General features: G+C 31.7%; 1 protein-coding gene across 1 annotated transcript in view; it reads left to right on the forward strand.

Annotated features, from left to right (window-relative positions):
* Positions 1 to 17,617, forward strand: part of LOC149085747 (neprilysin-1-like) — a 107,622-nt gene that overhangs the window by 47,166 nt on the left and 42,839 nt on the right. The window contains exon 5 of the mRNA XM_089232142.1: positions 8,385 to 8,465. Within this exon, the coding sequence (XP_089088268.1) occupies positions 8,385 to 8,465 (81 nt within the window). The remainder of the gene's footprint in view (positions 1 to 8,384; positions 8,466 to 17,617) is intronic.

Consider the following 17,617-nt stretch of genomic DNA (forward strand, 5'->3'; position numbering starts at 1 on the left):
AGTACCCAGGTTTTACCATGGGATACGCTCATTGGCGAAGATCACAATTACGTCATTAAAGATCGAGGGAAATTCTAACTCCGAACCTATCTGGTGACATAGTAGCCGAAGAGTCGAACATTACCGATTCGGAGCTACATCTGTGGTAGGTTACATCGTGGCCCGAAGTCACGATCGGCTGTGACGATTTAGTGACGTAATAGTGATCTCAGCCAATGAGGCACATCCCATGTTAAAAAATCCTATGTACGGTATGTGATAATTCCAGAATTAAGGAAAGTGGTAATTCCAAAATTAATGAAAGTAATAAGTCCAGCATTAATGAAAGATAATTTCAGATTGATGAAAGTGATAACTGATTCCAAAGTTAATGGAAGCGGTTATTCCAGAATTAAAATAAGAGATAATTCCAAAATTAATGAAAGAGATAATTCCAGAATGAAGGAAAGAGATAATTCCAGAATGAAGGAAAGAGATAATTCCAGAATGAAGGAAGGAGATAATTCAAGCATTGATGAATAAGTGATAATTCCAAAATTAATAAAAGAGATAATTCCAGAATTGAGGAAAAGAGATAATTCCAAAGTTGATGAAAGAAAAATTCTTGCATTAATTAAAGAGATAGTTCCAAATTAATTAAAGAAAAAATTATAGAAATAATGGAAGAGATAATTCCAAAATGAACGAAAGATGTAATTTCAGCATTAATGAAGTGATAATACCAAAATAATTGAAAGTGATAACTACAAAATTAATGGGAGATCACTTGAGAATAAATGAAAGATAATTCCAGAATTAAGGAAAGCGATAATTGCAGCATTAATGAAAGATAATTCCAGCATTTATGGAGGATAATTTCAGATTGATGAAAGTGATAATTTCAAAATTAATGAAAGAAATAATTTCATCATTGATGAAAGCCATGATTCCAAAATTAATGAGGCATAATTCCAGAATTAATGAGATATAATTCCAGCAATTATAAAAGAAATAATTTCAGCATTAATGAAATAAATAACTTCAGCATTAATGAAAGAAATAATTTCAGCATTAATGAAAGAAATAATTTCAGCATTAATGAAAGAAATAATTTCAGCATTAATGAAAGAAACAAATCCAGAATTGATGAAAGAAACAAATCCAGAATTGATGAAAGCAATTATTCCAGAATTGATGAAAGCAATTATTCCAGAATTAATGAAAGAAAATTAAAGAATTAATGAAAGAAAATTAAAGAATTAATGAAAGAAAATTAAAGAATTAATGAAAGAAAATTAAAGAATTAATGAAAGAAAATTAAAGAATTAATGAAGAAAAAATTCCAGAATAAATGAAGGAAAATTCCAGAATAAATGAAGGAAAATTCCAGAATAAATGAATGAAAATTCCAGAATAAATGAAGGAAAATTCCAGAATAAATGAAGGAAAATTCCAGAATAAATGAAGGAAAATTCCAGAATAAATGAAGGAAAATTAAAGAATAAATGAATGAAAATTAAAGAATTAATGAAGAAAAAATTCCAGAATAAATGAAGGAAAATTAAAGAATTAATGAAGAAAAAATTCCAGAATAAATGAAGCAAAATTCCAGAATAAATGAAGGAAAATTCCAGAATAAATGAAGGAAAATTCCAGAATAAATGAAGGAAAATTAAAGAATAAATGAAGGAAAATTAAAGAATAAATGAAGGAAAATTCCAGAATAAATGAAGGAAAATTAAAGAATAAATGAAGGAAAATTAAAGAATAAATGAAGGAAAATTAAAGAATAAATGAAGGAAAATTCCAGAATAAATGAAGGAAAATTAAAGAATAAATGAAGGAAAATTAAAGAATAAATGAAGGAAAATTAAAGAATAAATGAAGGAAAATTAAAGAATTAATGAAGAAAAAATTCCAGAATAAATGAAGGAAAATTAAAGAATAAATGAAGGAAAATTAAAGAATAAATGAAGGAAAATTAAAGAATTAATGAAGAAAAAATTCCAGAATAAATGAAGCAAAATTCCAGAATAAATGAAGGAAAATTTAAGAACTGATGAAAGAAAACTCAGGAATTGAAAGAATTGATGAAATACATTTTTCAGCCTTAATGAAAGAAATCATTCCAGCCTTAATGAAAGAAATCATTCCAGTATTAATGAAAAATAAATACAAATACAAATACAAATACAAATACAACGCCACAACAGGCAAAATGCCCAACGAGGTGGCTGATAAAAAGATGCCCATAAAAATATGGATGTCATATGTTTCAAAAATACAGCAACCCAATTAAAAATGCAATTAACACAAATTACAAACAATATATACACATGATAAAATATTATACAATGCCCATAAAGAATACTTATGGTTGTCTTATTCTAAGAATGGATAGAGCTTCTCGATTTACCCCAACATGTTTATCGTATTTCTTTTTAAACGTGTCAATTGTGTTACAATTTACTACCTCCGGGGGTAAGCTATTCCATTTATTAACAACCCTATTGGAGAAAAATTCCCTGCGACACCATAACCTTGCATTGTCCCTCACCAATCGATACTGGTGTCCCCTTGTAAAAGCAGTCGATTGGCGGTGTACTAAAAGTTCATGGTCCATCCTATCCATCCCATTGAAAATTTTGAACACTTCGATCATACCTCCTCGACACCTGCGTTCATCCAATGTAAACATATTCAAAAAATGAAGTCTTTCTTCATAACTCAAGCCCTGTGTGCCAATAAGGACACGCGTAGCTCTTCTCTGCACCCCTTCAACCAAGTCTATGTCCCTCTGTAGGTATGGTCTCCAAAACCTTACAGCATACTCCAGTCCAGGACGAACTAAGCCTCGAAAAAGCGGAAGAATGACTTTAGGAGAACGCGAAGAGACCTTTTTGAAAATGAGACCAAGCATTCCATTCGCTTTTTTGACAACCGCTGAACAATGTTCAGAAAACTTAACTCGCTCGTCAATGAGAATTCCCAAATCGGTGACTCTAGTTGCATCCGGGATAGTGACACCATTCAACTCGTAAGATAACCATGGGTTGTTCGAACCAAAATGAGCGACCATGCACTTATCTACGCTAAACGTCATGCTCCATTCATTTGCCCATGCTGCAATGAATGGAGCATGACGTTTAGCGTAGATAAGTGCATGGTCGCTCATTTTGGTTCGAACAACCCATGGTTATCTTACGAGTTGAATGGTGTCACTATCCCGGATGCAACTAGAGTCACCGATTTGGGAATTCTCATTGACGAGCGAGTTAAGTTTTCTGAACATTGTTCAGCGGTTGTCAAAAAAGCGAATGGAATGCTTGGTCTCATTTTCAAAAAGGTCTCTTCGCGTTCTCCTAAAGTCATTCTTCCGCTTTTTCGAGGCTTAGTTCGTCCTGGACTGGAGTATGCTGTAAGGTAATAATTCAATCTTTTTTCACCTTTACATGAAAAGGAAATATTTATCCTTTTTTTCAGTCTTTAAAACCCAATATTTAGAGACCGAACTGTACATTTGTATGGGCAAATTGCCAGGCATGAACTTTGTTTTCACCGAGTCACGTGATTTCCTTGCATTTTATGTTGCTGACGTCGCAGCTGCTGGACAGTAATATAAGTAATATAAGTTCGATGATTTGGAGGCATTCTGTACGTTATTTGCGTATCTTTTCTTATCTTTTCTGCTTATCGGTGGCTTGCAATCAGCGGTGGAATGTAAATATTCCTTTGCGTTTGTTGTAGGCGAACAAATTTGCCGTCGAATGTGGAAGAATCACCTGCTGAACACAAAAATTTATTTGTGTTTGTTGTTGGCGATTGTGAAAGTCACCCACTAAACGCGATTGTGAAGCTCGCCTGCAGAATGTAAAATATTCTTCGCGTTTGTTGTTGGTGAACAAAGTTTGCCGACGAATGTGAAAGTCACCTGCTGAAAGCAAAACTTTCTTTGTGTTTGTTTTTGGTGTTTGGGGAAGTCACCGGCTGAACGCAATTTCTTTTTTTCTTGTGTTTCATGCCGGAGAAAAAAATTTGCGTCGAATGTGAAACTCACCTGCTGAACGCGAAAGTTTTTTTGCGTCAGTGATAGTGAAAGCCGCCTGCTGAACATAAAAATTGTTTCGCGTTTGTTTTCGACGAACAAAGTTTGCCGGCGATTGCGAAAGTCACCGGGGGAATGCAAATGCAGTGGAATTTTGGTTATCGAGCGGTTCAGTTAACGAGCAATTCGCACAACGAGCAAAAGTTTTGAACAAATTTTTACTCGGTTAACGAGCGATGATTCGCATTAAGAGCAAATATTTTGAGATTCATAACTGAGCTGATGATTTTTTGCTTCCGCCCACACACGTGTTACGGACTGCGGATAATATTCCCCCCTAAAGTCTCTGTTAATCGTCCCTCATTCGGAAAATTAACACACGTGAGGGTGTGAAATATTTATGATACGAAACTATATGTAGCATTGTAGCCATGCGTACGGGCGCTTGAAGTTTTTTTTTTTTTTTCAAATTCTCATTGAAGAAAACTGTGGACTGATTTGAATTATTGAACGTGACTGAAAAGCTAGCTCACGAACAGGAGCCCCTATCGAAGAGATTGTGTGATTGGGGAAGACCATGGACTAGGGGGTGCATGAGGATGGTATTCAAGAACTAGTGGTGGAAATGTCTAGGAGATGACGGTAGATGAAGTTATGGATCTCTTTTGCACGCACCAGCAAGCGTTTATGGACAGTACCTCATCTGAGGAAGAGAGAAGTAAAGAGATGTCCCTCACATAAAATTAGATTAGAGAGATGTGTAGAATGTGAGAATCTGTGCAAAACTCTAGAAAAGAACAACCGAAATAAAGCTGCAGCAGTGTGCGAGCAATGAATCTGTCCAACGAACACTGCCATTGCCCATTTTCCAGAAATCCCAAAAAGGAGGCAAAAGCAAGTGTCATTGTATAAGGATCTTTTTCAAAATCATGCAAAAAAAAAAAAAGTTCGCAAACAACAAGGAGTCTGTAAATTGCCCTAAAAAACCATAGTCCTCTTCTCTCTCTCGTCGTTTAGAGTAAGTTAATAGTCAATAATGTTCATAAACATCATCGTATTGTATGTTTATTTACGGCGTTATTTATATCATGTATATTTTATTGTATTATATATTATAATTGTCTTTAATTATTGATTGAATGCGGTTTTTTTATTAGTCATTTTTATGTGAATGAATAATTCTGGAACGAATTATCCGAGTTTCCATTATTTCTTACAAGGAAGTTTGATTCAAATAACAAGCTATACGGATAACGAGCACGTTGGTGGAACGAATTAAGCTCGTTAACCGAAGTTCCACTGTATTCCTTTGCGCTTGTTGTAGGCGAACAAATTTGCTGTCGAATGTGAGTCACCTGCTAAAGGCAAAACTTTTGTAGCGTTTGTTGTTCTTGTTTGGGGAAGTCACCTGCTGAACGCAAAAATTCCTTTGCGTTTGTTATCGGTGAACAAAGTTTGTCGGTGAATGTGCAAGTCACCTGCTTTTCTTTTGCATTTGCTGTCGGCGGAAGAAAAATTTGCCGTTGAATGTGAAAGTCACCTGCTGAAGGCAAAACTTTCTTTGCGTTTGTTTTTGGTGTTTGGGGAAGTCACCTGCTGAACACAAATTGTTTTAATTTTTTTTGCGTTTGCTGTCGGCGAAAGAAATTTTGCCGTCGAATGTGAAAGTCACCTGCTAAAGACAAATATGTTTTTGCTTTTGTTGTTGGTGTTTCGGGAATTCACTTGCAGAATGCAATTTATTTTGTTTTTTTCGCGTTTCCTGTCTGGGCAAAAATATTTTGCCGTCGATTGTGAAAGTCACCTGCCGAAGGCAAAAATTTCTTTGTGTTTGTTGTCAGTGATTGTGAAAGTCGCCTACTGAACGCAAAAATTCCTTCACGTTTGTTGTGGTCGAACAAAGTTTTCTGGCTAATGTGGAAATCACCTGTTGAAGGCAATTTCTTTTCTTTTTTTGTTTTTGCTGTTGGAGAAGAAAAGTTTACCGTCGAATGTGAGTCACCTTCTGAATGCAAAAATTTCTTTCAATTTGTTGCTCGTGTTTGGGGAAGTCACTTACTGAACGCAATTTCTCTTTTTTTTTTTTTGCGTTTGCTGTCAGTGAAAAAAAATTTTCGTCGAATGTGAAAGAGGCACCTGCTGAAGGCAAAAATTGTTTGCGTTTGCTGTTGGTGTTTGGGTAAGTCACCTGCTGAAATAAAAATTCTTTCGCGTTTGTTGTAGGCCAAAAAAATTTGCTGGTGAATATGGTAGTCGCCTGCTGCACGCAACAACTTCTCTGCGTTTGTTGTCGGCGATTGTGAAAGTTGTCCACTGAACGCAAAAATTCCTTTGCGTTTGTTGTCGGCGAATGTGAAAGTCACTTGCTGAACGCAAAAATTTCTTTGCGTTTGTTGCTGCGAATGTGAAAGTCACCCGCTGAACTCAAAAATTCCTTATCGTTTGTTGTCGGTGAACAAAGTTTGCCAGTAAATGTGAAAGTCACCTGCTAAACGTAAAAATTCCTTCGCGTTTGTTGTCGGAAAATAAAGTTTGCCGGTGAATGTGGAATTCATGGGCTGAAGGCAATTTCTCTTCTTTTTTTGTGTTTGCTCTCGGCGAAAAAAAATTTGCCGTCGAATATGAAAGTCACCTGCTGAAGGTAAAAATTGCTTTGCGTTTGTTGTTTGGGTAAGTCACCTGCTGAACGCAATTTCTTTTCTTTTTTTTGCGTTTGCGGTCGGTGAATAAAAATTTGCCATCGAATGTGAAAGTCATCTGCTCATGGGCGGAGATACGGGGTTGCTTGGAGGGGCATTGCCCCTCAGCGTCAAAAGTGGAGTGGACAAATCTCATGTATATATGTATATATGAATTGTGACATCATCATCATCATGCCCCCCCCCCCCGAGCAAGAATGACCGTAGGCCCCCCCGCAGACTTCCAAGTCTATCTGCGCCTATGCACCTGGTGAACGCAAAAATACCTTTGCATGTTTTGCCGGCGAATGTGAAAGTCACTTGCTGAACGCAAAAATTTCTGTGTGTTTGTAGTCAGCGATTGTGAAATTCGCCTGCTGAACGTAAAAATTCCTTTGCGTTTGTTGTAGGCGAACAAAGTTTACTGTTGAATGTTAAAGTCACCTGATGAACGCAAAAATGTTTTTACGTTTGTTGGTTGGCGAATGTGGTATCCACCTGCTGAAGGCAATTTCTTTTCCTTTTTTAGCGTTTGCTGTCGGTGAAAAAAATTTGCCGTCGAATGTGAAAGTGATTTTCTGAAGGCAAAAATTTGTTTGCGTTTGTTTTCGTGTTTATGGAAGTCACTTGCTGAACGCATTTTTTTTTTTTTTTTTTTTTTTTGCGTTTGCGTTTGCGTTCGGGGAAAAAAATTGCCGTCGAATATAAGTCACCACTGCTGAATGTAAAACTTTTTTTACGTTAGTTGTTTGGCGATCATATGAGTCATCTGTTGACTCTTGAAATTTCTTTGCGTTTGTTGCTGGTGATTTTCAGTCTCCTATTGATAAAAAATAACGTAAAATGTGTTTTTAACCGTTAGGTTGATTGTGACAATTATTTGACGATTTTCAAAATTTTTGATGACCAAAAACCTTTTTGTGATAGTGACTGTCATTTGATGATCACGAAATGTACTTGGAAATCACGCAAGTCATTCTAACCGGGGAAATTGACTGTAATTGTTTTATTCGGAGATGCTGAAGTCATAGCTTTGTGACCGAAAACTCAGTTTATAAATTTAGGGGATGTCAATCAGCAGCTACACAATAGAGAGAACACTTCCCTTAGTACCTGGAGACGAAACACGGACGTTGAAACACTTTCAGGTCTGGTGGTGTAATTTCCGATGCAATGAAATCGCCATACATCATCCTGGAACGAGCTTTTAACAAAAATCAAAATGCGTAACAGTTTCGGTTCGAGGTCACATGGAAAAGAAACAAATCCAATATAAACGGTAAAGAACTAAATAAAATAATAACAACGAATGTTTCTGAGCCAAAAAGGGCACCTGTTTATTGTCAAGAGCAACTGAAAATAATATTGAAAAAAAAAAAAATAAACTCTCTCTCTTGTCGTCGGTGCTGCGTCAATTTTTGGATCACGTCCAGAGAAACTAACCCGAGATTTACATCCGCCATTGTTCTTTGATACACGTGACGCGATGCAGGAAAATGTTCTCTAAATTCCGAAAAACTGCTTTTTTTCATGGAGTATTTTAAAGAGGTGTAGTGCTGAAAATGCACCAAAAAGAAAACTTTGATTAATGAGTAGTATATTTGGATTTTTATTTATGCATGGTTTGATTACAACTTCGAAATCACGTATCGATATTTTCTTGTTTTATTTATTTTTTGCAGATTGGTTGGAATCTGATCTGGGAAATAATGTCAGCATCTACGGCAAAGCGCGAGATTTATACCAGACGTGTATGGCTGCAGGTATATATCGATAAATAACTATTTTAATGTGTTGTTTTATTTTCCCAATGAAAAATCTCGTAGAAAGTTTGAAAATAAATCGTGCAAAATCTTGTTAGTAGATCTTGACTGAAAAAAATGGCTGTGAATAAAAATACCGTCACTTATTGACCACTAATTTAATCCTATTGAGATATTGGAAATGAATTACTTATCGCCAAAAATGGATTATGAATTGAATCTCATTAGAATATTATTACCGTAAAAGAAATCCGATAAACACGTTGGGGTAAATTGAGAAGCTGTAGATTTTGAATGCTTAGAATAAGACAACCAATAAGTATTATTTATGGGTATTGTATAATATTTTATCATATTTTTATTGTTTGTAATTGTATTTTTCACTGGGCTGCGGTGTTTTTGAAATATATGACGTCCATATTTGTTATGGGTATCTTTTTATCAGCCACCTCGGTGGGCATTTCGCCTGTTGTGGCGTTGTCTTTGTATTTGTATAAAAATATTGCCAAAAACTGATCACGAATTAAATCCTGAAAAAGAATTCGAATGAAAATGTCAAAAACGAGTCAAGAATAAAAATTGATTCAGATTCGGGTCACGAAAGAATAAATTTCTCGTGATAGATGGATCACAAATAAAGGGTGTCTAAATACGCATCACAAATAAAGGGTGTCTAAATACGCATCACAAATAAAAGCTATTTCGTAAATGACGAAACGAAATGACGTCGTGAAATGAAAATCTTGTAAACGACATATCACGAATAAATAAATAAATAAATACATAAGAGGTGGTGATACAAATGAATATCTAGTGGAAAACTAATCACGAATAAATAATCTCGCATAAAAGATGCCTCATGAAATAAAATTTACTTAAAAATATCGTTAAAATTTATTAAGAATGAAATCTCGTTAAAATAATGAAGTACCCAGTGGTAATGTTCTGAAAAGCGTATCACAAAAAAATATTGCATGAAAAGAAAGATCATTAACAAAAATTTCATAAAAGATAGATTAAAAATGAAATCTCGCAAAAAATGAAGTAACGAGTGCGAAATGTCGTCAAGAAAGTATCACACACAAAAAAGGGATCACAAAAAAAATTTCATCACCAACGTATCATAAAAGAAATGCTCATAAGAGAAAGATCATTCATATAAAAATATCGTGAAAGATAGATAGATTTGGAATAAAATATCGTAAAAATATAGATTGTCGACCAAAAATGCCATCAAAAACGTATCACGAAAAAAGTTCTCGTAAAAGAAGGATCATTCATTAAAGCCTCGTGAAAGGTAGATAAAATAGTTATATAAAATTTCGTTAAAATATCCAGTAATGAATAAAAATATCACTGAAAACGTATTATACAAAAAATTCTCGTCAATAACATATCACGAAAATAATTCTCGTTAATAACGTATCAAGAAAGAAATCCTCGTAAAAAAAAGGGATCACTTATGAAAGAATCTCGTCAAAAATGTGGAACGGAAAAAAATTTTCGTGAAGCAAGGATGTCCTAATAAAAATCTCGTAAAAGACAGATTAAGAATGAAATGCCCTTAAATTGTGGAGTAATGAGCGAATATATAATGAAAAACAGATGACGAATGAAATTCTCATCAATATATACGTATCAAGAAAAAAATTATCGTAAAAGAATCACTCACAAGTCTCGTGAAAAAGATTAAGAATAAAATCGCGTTAAACTATGGAGTAACGAGTAGAAATGTCGTCGAAAACTTATAACGGAAAATTATCTTGTAAAACCAGGATCATTCATAAAAATCTCGTTTAAGATAGATTAAGAATAAAATCTCGTTAAAATAATGGAGTAACGAGTGACAATGTTGAAAAAAATTGCCCTAAATGAAGAATCACGAAAAAATTATCGTAAAAGAAGATTAAAAAAAAAATTATCTTAAAAGAACGATCGCGAAAAAAATTCTTCTAAACGAAGGGTAAAAAAATTATCGTAAAAGAAGAATCGCGATAAAAAATTATCTCAAAAGAAGAATCACGATAAAAAATTCTCCTAAAGGAAGTGTAAAAAAAATTATCGTAAAAGAAGAATCACGATAAAAAATTCTCCTAAAGGAAGTGTGAAAAAAAAAATTATCGTAAAAGAAGAATCGCGATAAAAAAAAATTATCACAAAAGAAGAATCACGATAAAAAAAAATTATCACAAAAGAAGAATCCCGATAAAAAAACTATCACAAAAGAAGAATCACGATAAAAAATTCTCCTAAAGGAAGTGTGAAAAAAAATTATCGTAAAAGAAGAATCGCGATAAAAAAATTATCACAAAAGAAGAATCAGGATAAAAAATTATCACAAAAGAAGAATGACCATAAAAAATTCTCCTAAAGTAAGTGTAAAAAAATTATCGAAAAGAATCGCGATAAAAAAAACTATCACAAGAGAAGAATCACGATAAAAAATTCTCCTAAAGTAAGTGTAAAAAAATTATCGAAAAGAATCGCGATAAAAAAAACTATCACAAGAGAAGAATCACGATAAAAAATTCTCCTAAAGGAAGTGTAAAAAAAATTATCGTAAAAGAAGAATCGCGATAAAAAAATTATCACAAAAGAAGAATCACGATAAAAAAAATTATCACAAAACAAGAATCACGATAAAAAATTATCACAAAAGAAGAATCACGATAAAAAATTCTCCTAAAGGAAGTGTAAAAAAAATTATGGAAAAGAAGAATCGCGATAAAAAAAAATTATCACAAAACAAGAATCACGATAAAAAAATTATCACAAAAGAAGAATCAGGATAAAAAATTATCACAAAAGAAGAATGACCATAAAAAATTCTCCTAAAGTAAGTGTAAAAAAATTATCGAAAAGAATCGCGATAAAAAAACTATCACAAGAGAAGAATCACGATAAAAAATTCTCCTAAAGGAAGTATGAAAAAAAATTATCGTAAAAGAAGAATCGCGATAAAAAAATTATCACAAAAGAAGAATCACGATAAAAAAAATTATCACAAAAGAAGAATGACCATAAAAAATTCTCCTAAAGTAAGTTTAAAAAAATTATCGAAAAGAATCGCGATAAAAAAACTATCACAAGAGAAGAATCACGATAAAAAATTCTCCTAAAGGAAGTGTAAAAAAAAATTATCGTAAAAGAAGAATCGCGATAAAAAAATTATCACAAAAGAAGAATCACGATAAAAAAAATTATCACAAAACATGAATCACGATAAAAAATTATCACAAAAGAAGAATCACGATAAAAAATTCTCCTAAAGGAAGTGTAAAAAAAATTATGGAAAAGAAGAATCGCGATAAAAAAAATTATCACAAAACAAGAATCACGATAAAAAAATTATCGCAAAAGAAGAATCGGGATAAAAAATTATCACAAAAGAAGAATGACCATAAAAAATTCTCCTAAAGTAAGTGTAAAAAAATTATCGAAAAGAATCGCGATAAAAAAACTATCACAAGAGAAGAATCACGATAAAAAATTCTCCTAAAGGAAGTGTGAAAAAAAATTATCGTAAAAGAAGAATCGCGATAAAAAAATTATCACAAAAGAAGAATCAGGATAAAAAATTATCACAAAAGAAGAATGACCATAAAAAATTCTCCTAAAGTAAGTGTAAAAAAATTATCGAAAAGAATCGCGATAAAAAAACTATCACAAGAGAAGAATCACGATAAAAAATTCTCCTAAAGGAAGTGTAAAAAAAATTATGGAAAAGAAGAATCGCGATAAAAAAAAATTATCACAAAACAAGAATCACGATAAAAAAATTATCACAAAAGAAGAATCAGGATAAAAAATTATCACAAAAGAAGAATGACCATAAAAAATTCTCCTAAAGTAAGTGTAAAAAAATTATCGAAAAGAATCGCGATAAAAAAACTATCACAAGAGAGGAATCACGATAAAAAATTCTCCTAAAGGAAGTATGAAAAAAAATTATCGTAAAAGAAGAATCGCGATAAAAAAATTATCACAAAAGAAGAATCACGATATAAAAAATTATCACAAAAGAAGAATGACCATAAAAAATTCTCCTAAAGTAAGTTTAAAAAAATTATCGAAAAGAATCGCGATAAAAAAACTATCACAAGAGAAGAATCACGATAAAAAATTCTCCTAAAGGAAGTGTAAAAAAAAATTATCGTAAAAGAAGAATCGCGATAAAAAAATTATCACAAAAGAAGAATCACGATAAAAAAAATTATCACAAAACAAGAATCACGATAAAAAATTATCACAAAAGAAGAATCACGATAAAAAATTCTCCTAAAGGAAGTGTAAAAAAAATTATGGAAAAGAAGAATCGCGATAAAAAAAATTATCACAAAACAAGAATCACGATAAAAAAATTATCACAAAAGAAGAATCGGGATAAAAAATTATCACAAAAGAAGAATGACCATAAAAAATTCTCCTAAAGTAAGTGTAAAAAAATTATCGAAAAGAATCGCGATAAAAAAACTATCACAAGAGAAGAATCACGATAAAAAATTCTCCTAAAGGAAGTGTGAAAAAAAATTATCGTAAAAGAAGAATCGCGATAAAAAAATTATCACAAAAGAAGAATCAGGATAAAAAATTATCACAAAAGAAGAATGACCATAAAAAATTCTCCTAAAGTAAGTGTAAAAAAATTATCGAAAAGAATCGCGATAAAAAAACTATCACAAGAGAAGAATCACGATAAAAAATTCTCCTAAAGGAAGTGTAAAAAAAAATTATCGTAAAAGAAGAATCGCGATAAAAAAATTATCGTAAAAGAAGAATCGCGATAAAAAAATTATCACAAAAGAAGAATCACGATAAAAAAAATTATCACAAAAGAAGAATCAGGATAAAAAATTATCACAAAAGAAGAATGACCATAAAAAATTCTCCTAAAGTAAGTGTAAAAAAATTATCGAAAAGAATCGCGATAAAAAAACTATCACAAGAGAAGAATCACGATAAAAAATTCTCCTAAAGGAAGTGTAAAAAAAAATTATCGTAAAAGAAGAATCGCGATAAAAAAATTATCACAAAAGAAGAATCACGATAAAAAAAATTATCACAAAACAAGAATCACGATAAAAAATTATCACAAAAGAAGAATCACGATAAAAAATTCTCCTAAAGGAAGTGTAAAAAAAAATTATCACAAAATAAGAATCACGGTAAAAAATTATCACAAAAGAAGAATCACGATAAAAAATTATCACAAAAGAAGAATCACGAAAAAATTATCGTAAAAGAAGAGTAAAAAAAAAATTATCTTAAAAGAACGATCGCGAAAAAAATTCTTCTAAACGAAGGGTAAAAAAATTATCGTAAAAGAAGAATCGCGATAAAAAATTATCTCAAAAGAAGAATCACGATAAAAAATTCTCCTAAAGGAAGTGTAAAAAAAAATATCGTAAAAGAAGAATCGCGATAAAAAAAATTATCACAAAAGAAGAATCACGATAAAAAATTCTCCTAAAGGAAGGGTAAAAGAATTATCGTGACCATTACATGACCATTTTTGTCGCACCACGGTCATTTTCTGCACACGAGGGCTAATTAGACCGGGACCTACAATTTATTGCCGATTCCGAACGGCAGGCTTGTTTTTCATACTCATCGAGAGGTTGGTGCGCTAACCCCTCGATGGGGGAACTCCCTGCGGTAGCAATTTTTGCTGCGGTCAAGTCGCCGTTTTTTGTTGTACCCCTGTGTCAGGAAAGTTTTCTAACAAGGACGAACTGGGTATCGAACTCGCGACACCTCTAAACATCCTTTGGTACTTTAGGCGAGCATCTTATCGACCGGGCTACCGCGCCCAAGAATTATCGTAAAAGAAGAATCGCGATAAAAATTATCACAAAAGAAGAATCACGATAAAAAATTCTCCTAAAGGAAGTGTGAAAAAAAAAATTATCGTAAAAGAAGAATCGCGATAAAAAAAAATTATCACAAAAGAAGAATCACGATAAAAAAAAATTATCACAAAAGAAGAATCCCGATAAAAAAACTATCACAAAAGAAGAATCACGATAAAAAATTCTCCTAAAGGAAGTGTGAAAAAAAATTATCGTAAAAGAAGAATCGCGATAAAAAAATTATCACAAAAGAAGAATCAGGATAAAAAATTATCACAAAAGAAGAATGACCATAAAAAATTCTCCTAAAGTAAGTGTAAAAAAATTATCGAAAAGAATCGCGATAAAAAAAACTATCACAAGAGAAGAATCACGATAAAAAATTCTCCTAAAGTAAGTGTAAAAAAATTATCGAAAAGAATCGCGATAAAAAAAACTATCACAAGAGAAGAATCACGATAAAAAATTCTCCTAAAGGAAGTGTAAAAAAAATTATCGTAAAAGAAGAATCGCGATAAAAAAATTATCACAAAAGAAGAATCACGATAAAAAAAATTATCACAAAACAAGAATCACGATAAAAAATTATCACAAAAGAAGAATCACGATAAAAAATTCTCCTAAAGGAAGTGTAAAAAAAATTATGGAAAAGAAGAATCGCGATAAAAAAAATTATCACAAAACAAGAATCACGATAAAAAAATTATCACAAAAGAAGAATCAGGATAAAAAATTATCACAAAAGAAGAATGACCATAAAAAATTCTCCTAAAGTAAGTGTAAAAAAATTATCGAAAAGAATCGCGATAAAAAAACTATCACAAGAGAAGAATCACGATAAAAAATTCTCCTAAAGGAAGTATGAAAAAAAATTATCGTAAAAGAAGAATCGCGATAAAAAAATTATCACAAAAGAAGAATCACGATATAAAAAATTATCACAAAAGAAGAATGACCATAAAAAATTCTCCTAAAGTAAGTTTAAAAAAATTATCGAAAAGAATCGCGATAAAAAAACTATCACAAGAGAAGAATCACGATAAAAAATTCTCCTAAAGGAAGTGTAAAAAAAAATTATCGTAAAAGAAGAATCGCGATAAAAAAATTATCACAAAAGAAGAATCACGATAAAAAAAATTATCACAAAACAAGAATCACGATAAAAAATTATCACAAAAGAAGAATCACGATAAAAAATTCTCCTAAAGGAAGTGTAAAAAAAATTATGGAAAAGAAGAATCGCGATAAAAAAAATTATCACAAAACAAGAATCACGATAAAAAAATTATCACAAAAGAAGAATCGGGATAAAAAATTATCACAAAAGAAGAATGACCATAAAAAATTCTCCTAAAGTAAGTGTAAAAAAATTATCGAAAAGAATCGCGATAAAAAAACTATCACAAGAGAAGAATCACGATAAAAAATTCTCCTAAAGGAAGTGTGAAAAAAAATTATCGTAAAAGAAGAATCGCGATAAAAAAATTATCACAAAAGAAGAATCAGGATAAAAAATTATCACAAAAGAAGAATGACCATAAAAAATTCTCCTAAAGTAAGTGTAAAAAAATTATCGAAAAGAATCGCGATAAAAAAACTATCACAAGAGAAGAATCACGATAAAAAATTCTCCTAAAGGAAGTGTAAAAAAAAATTATCGTAAAAGAAGAATCGCGATAAAAAAATTATCGTAAAAGAAGAATCGCGATAAAAAAATTATCACAAAAGAAGAATCACGATAAAAAAAATTATCACAAAAGAAGAATCAGGATAAAAAATTATCACAAAAGAAGAATGACCATAAAAAATTCTCCTAAAGTAAGTGTAAAAAAATTATCGAAAAGAATCGCGATAAAAAAACTATCACAAGAGAAGAATCACGATAAAAAATTCTCCTAAAGGAAGTGTAAAAAAATTATCGAAAAGAATCGCGATAAAAAAACTATCACAAGAGAAGAATCACGATAAAAAATTCTCCTAAAGGAAGTGTAAAAAAAAATTATCGTAAAAGAAGAATCGCGATAAAAAAATTATCACAAAAGAAGAATCACGATAAAAAAAATTATCACAAAACAAGAATCACGATAAAAAATTATCACAAAAGAAGAATCACGATAAAAAATTCTCCTAAAGGAAGTGTAAAAAAAAATTATCACAAAATAAGAATCACGGTAAAAAATTATCACAAAAGAAGAATCACGATAAAAATTTATCACAAAAGAAGAATCACGAAAAAATTATCGTAAAAGAAGAGTAAAAAAAAAATTATCTTAAAAGAACGATCGCGAAAAAAATTCTTCTAAACGAAGGGGAAAAAAATTATCGTAAAAGAAGAATCGCGATAAAAAATTATCTCAAAAGAAGAATCACGATAAAAAATTCTCCTAAAGGAAGTGTAAAAAAAAATATCGTAAAAGAAGAATCGCGATAAAAAAAATTATCACAAAAGAAGAATCACGATAAAAAATTCTCCTAAAGGAAGGGTAAAAGAATTATCGTGACCATTACATGACCATTTTTGTCGCACCACGGTCATTTTCTGCACACGAGGGCTAATTAGACCGGGACCTACAATTTATTGCCGATTCCGAACGGCAGGCTGGTTTTTCATACTCATCGAGAGGTTGGTGCGCTAACCCCTCGATGGGGGAACTCCCTGCGGTAGCAATTTTTGCTGCGGTCAAGTCGCCGTTTTTTGTTGTACCCCTGTGTCAGGAAAGTTTTCTAACAAGGACGAACTGGGTATCGAACTCGCGACACCTCTAAACATCCTTTGGTACTTTAGGCGAGCATCTTATCGACCGGGCTACCGCGCCCAAGAATTATCGTAAAAGAAGAATCACGATAAAAATTATCACAAAAGAAGAATCACGATAAAAAATTCTCCTAAAGGAAGTGTGAAAAAAAAAATTATCGTAAAAGAAGAATCGCGATAAAAAAAATTATCACAAAAGAAGAATCACGATAAAAAAAAATTATCACAAAAGAAAAATCCCGATAAAAAAATTATCACAAAAGAAGAATCACGATAAAAAATTCTCCTAAAGGAAGTGTGAAAAAAAATTATCGTAAAAGAAGAATCGCGATAAAAAAATTATCACAAAAGAAGAATCAGGATAAAAAATTATCACAAAAGAAGAATCAGGATAAAAAATTATCACAAAAGAAGAATGACCATAAAAAATTCTCCTAAAGTAAGTGTAAAAAAATTATCGAAAAGAATCGCGATAAAAAAACTATCACAAGAGAAGAATCACGATAAAAAATTCTCCTAGAGGAAGTGTAAAAAAAAATTATCGTAAA

Source organism: Pholcus phalangioides, unplaced genomic scaffold (assembly GCF_987345545.1).
Source record: "Pholcus phalangioides strain wild (caught in Gottingen) unplaced genomic scaffold, Ppha-v1.0 ptg000005l_1, whole genome shotgun sequence".
Classification (NCBI taxonomy): Eukaryota; Metazoa; Arthropoda; class Arachnida; order Araneae; family Pholcidae; genus Pholcus; species Pholcus phalangioides.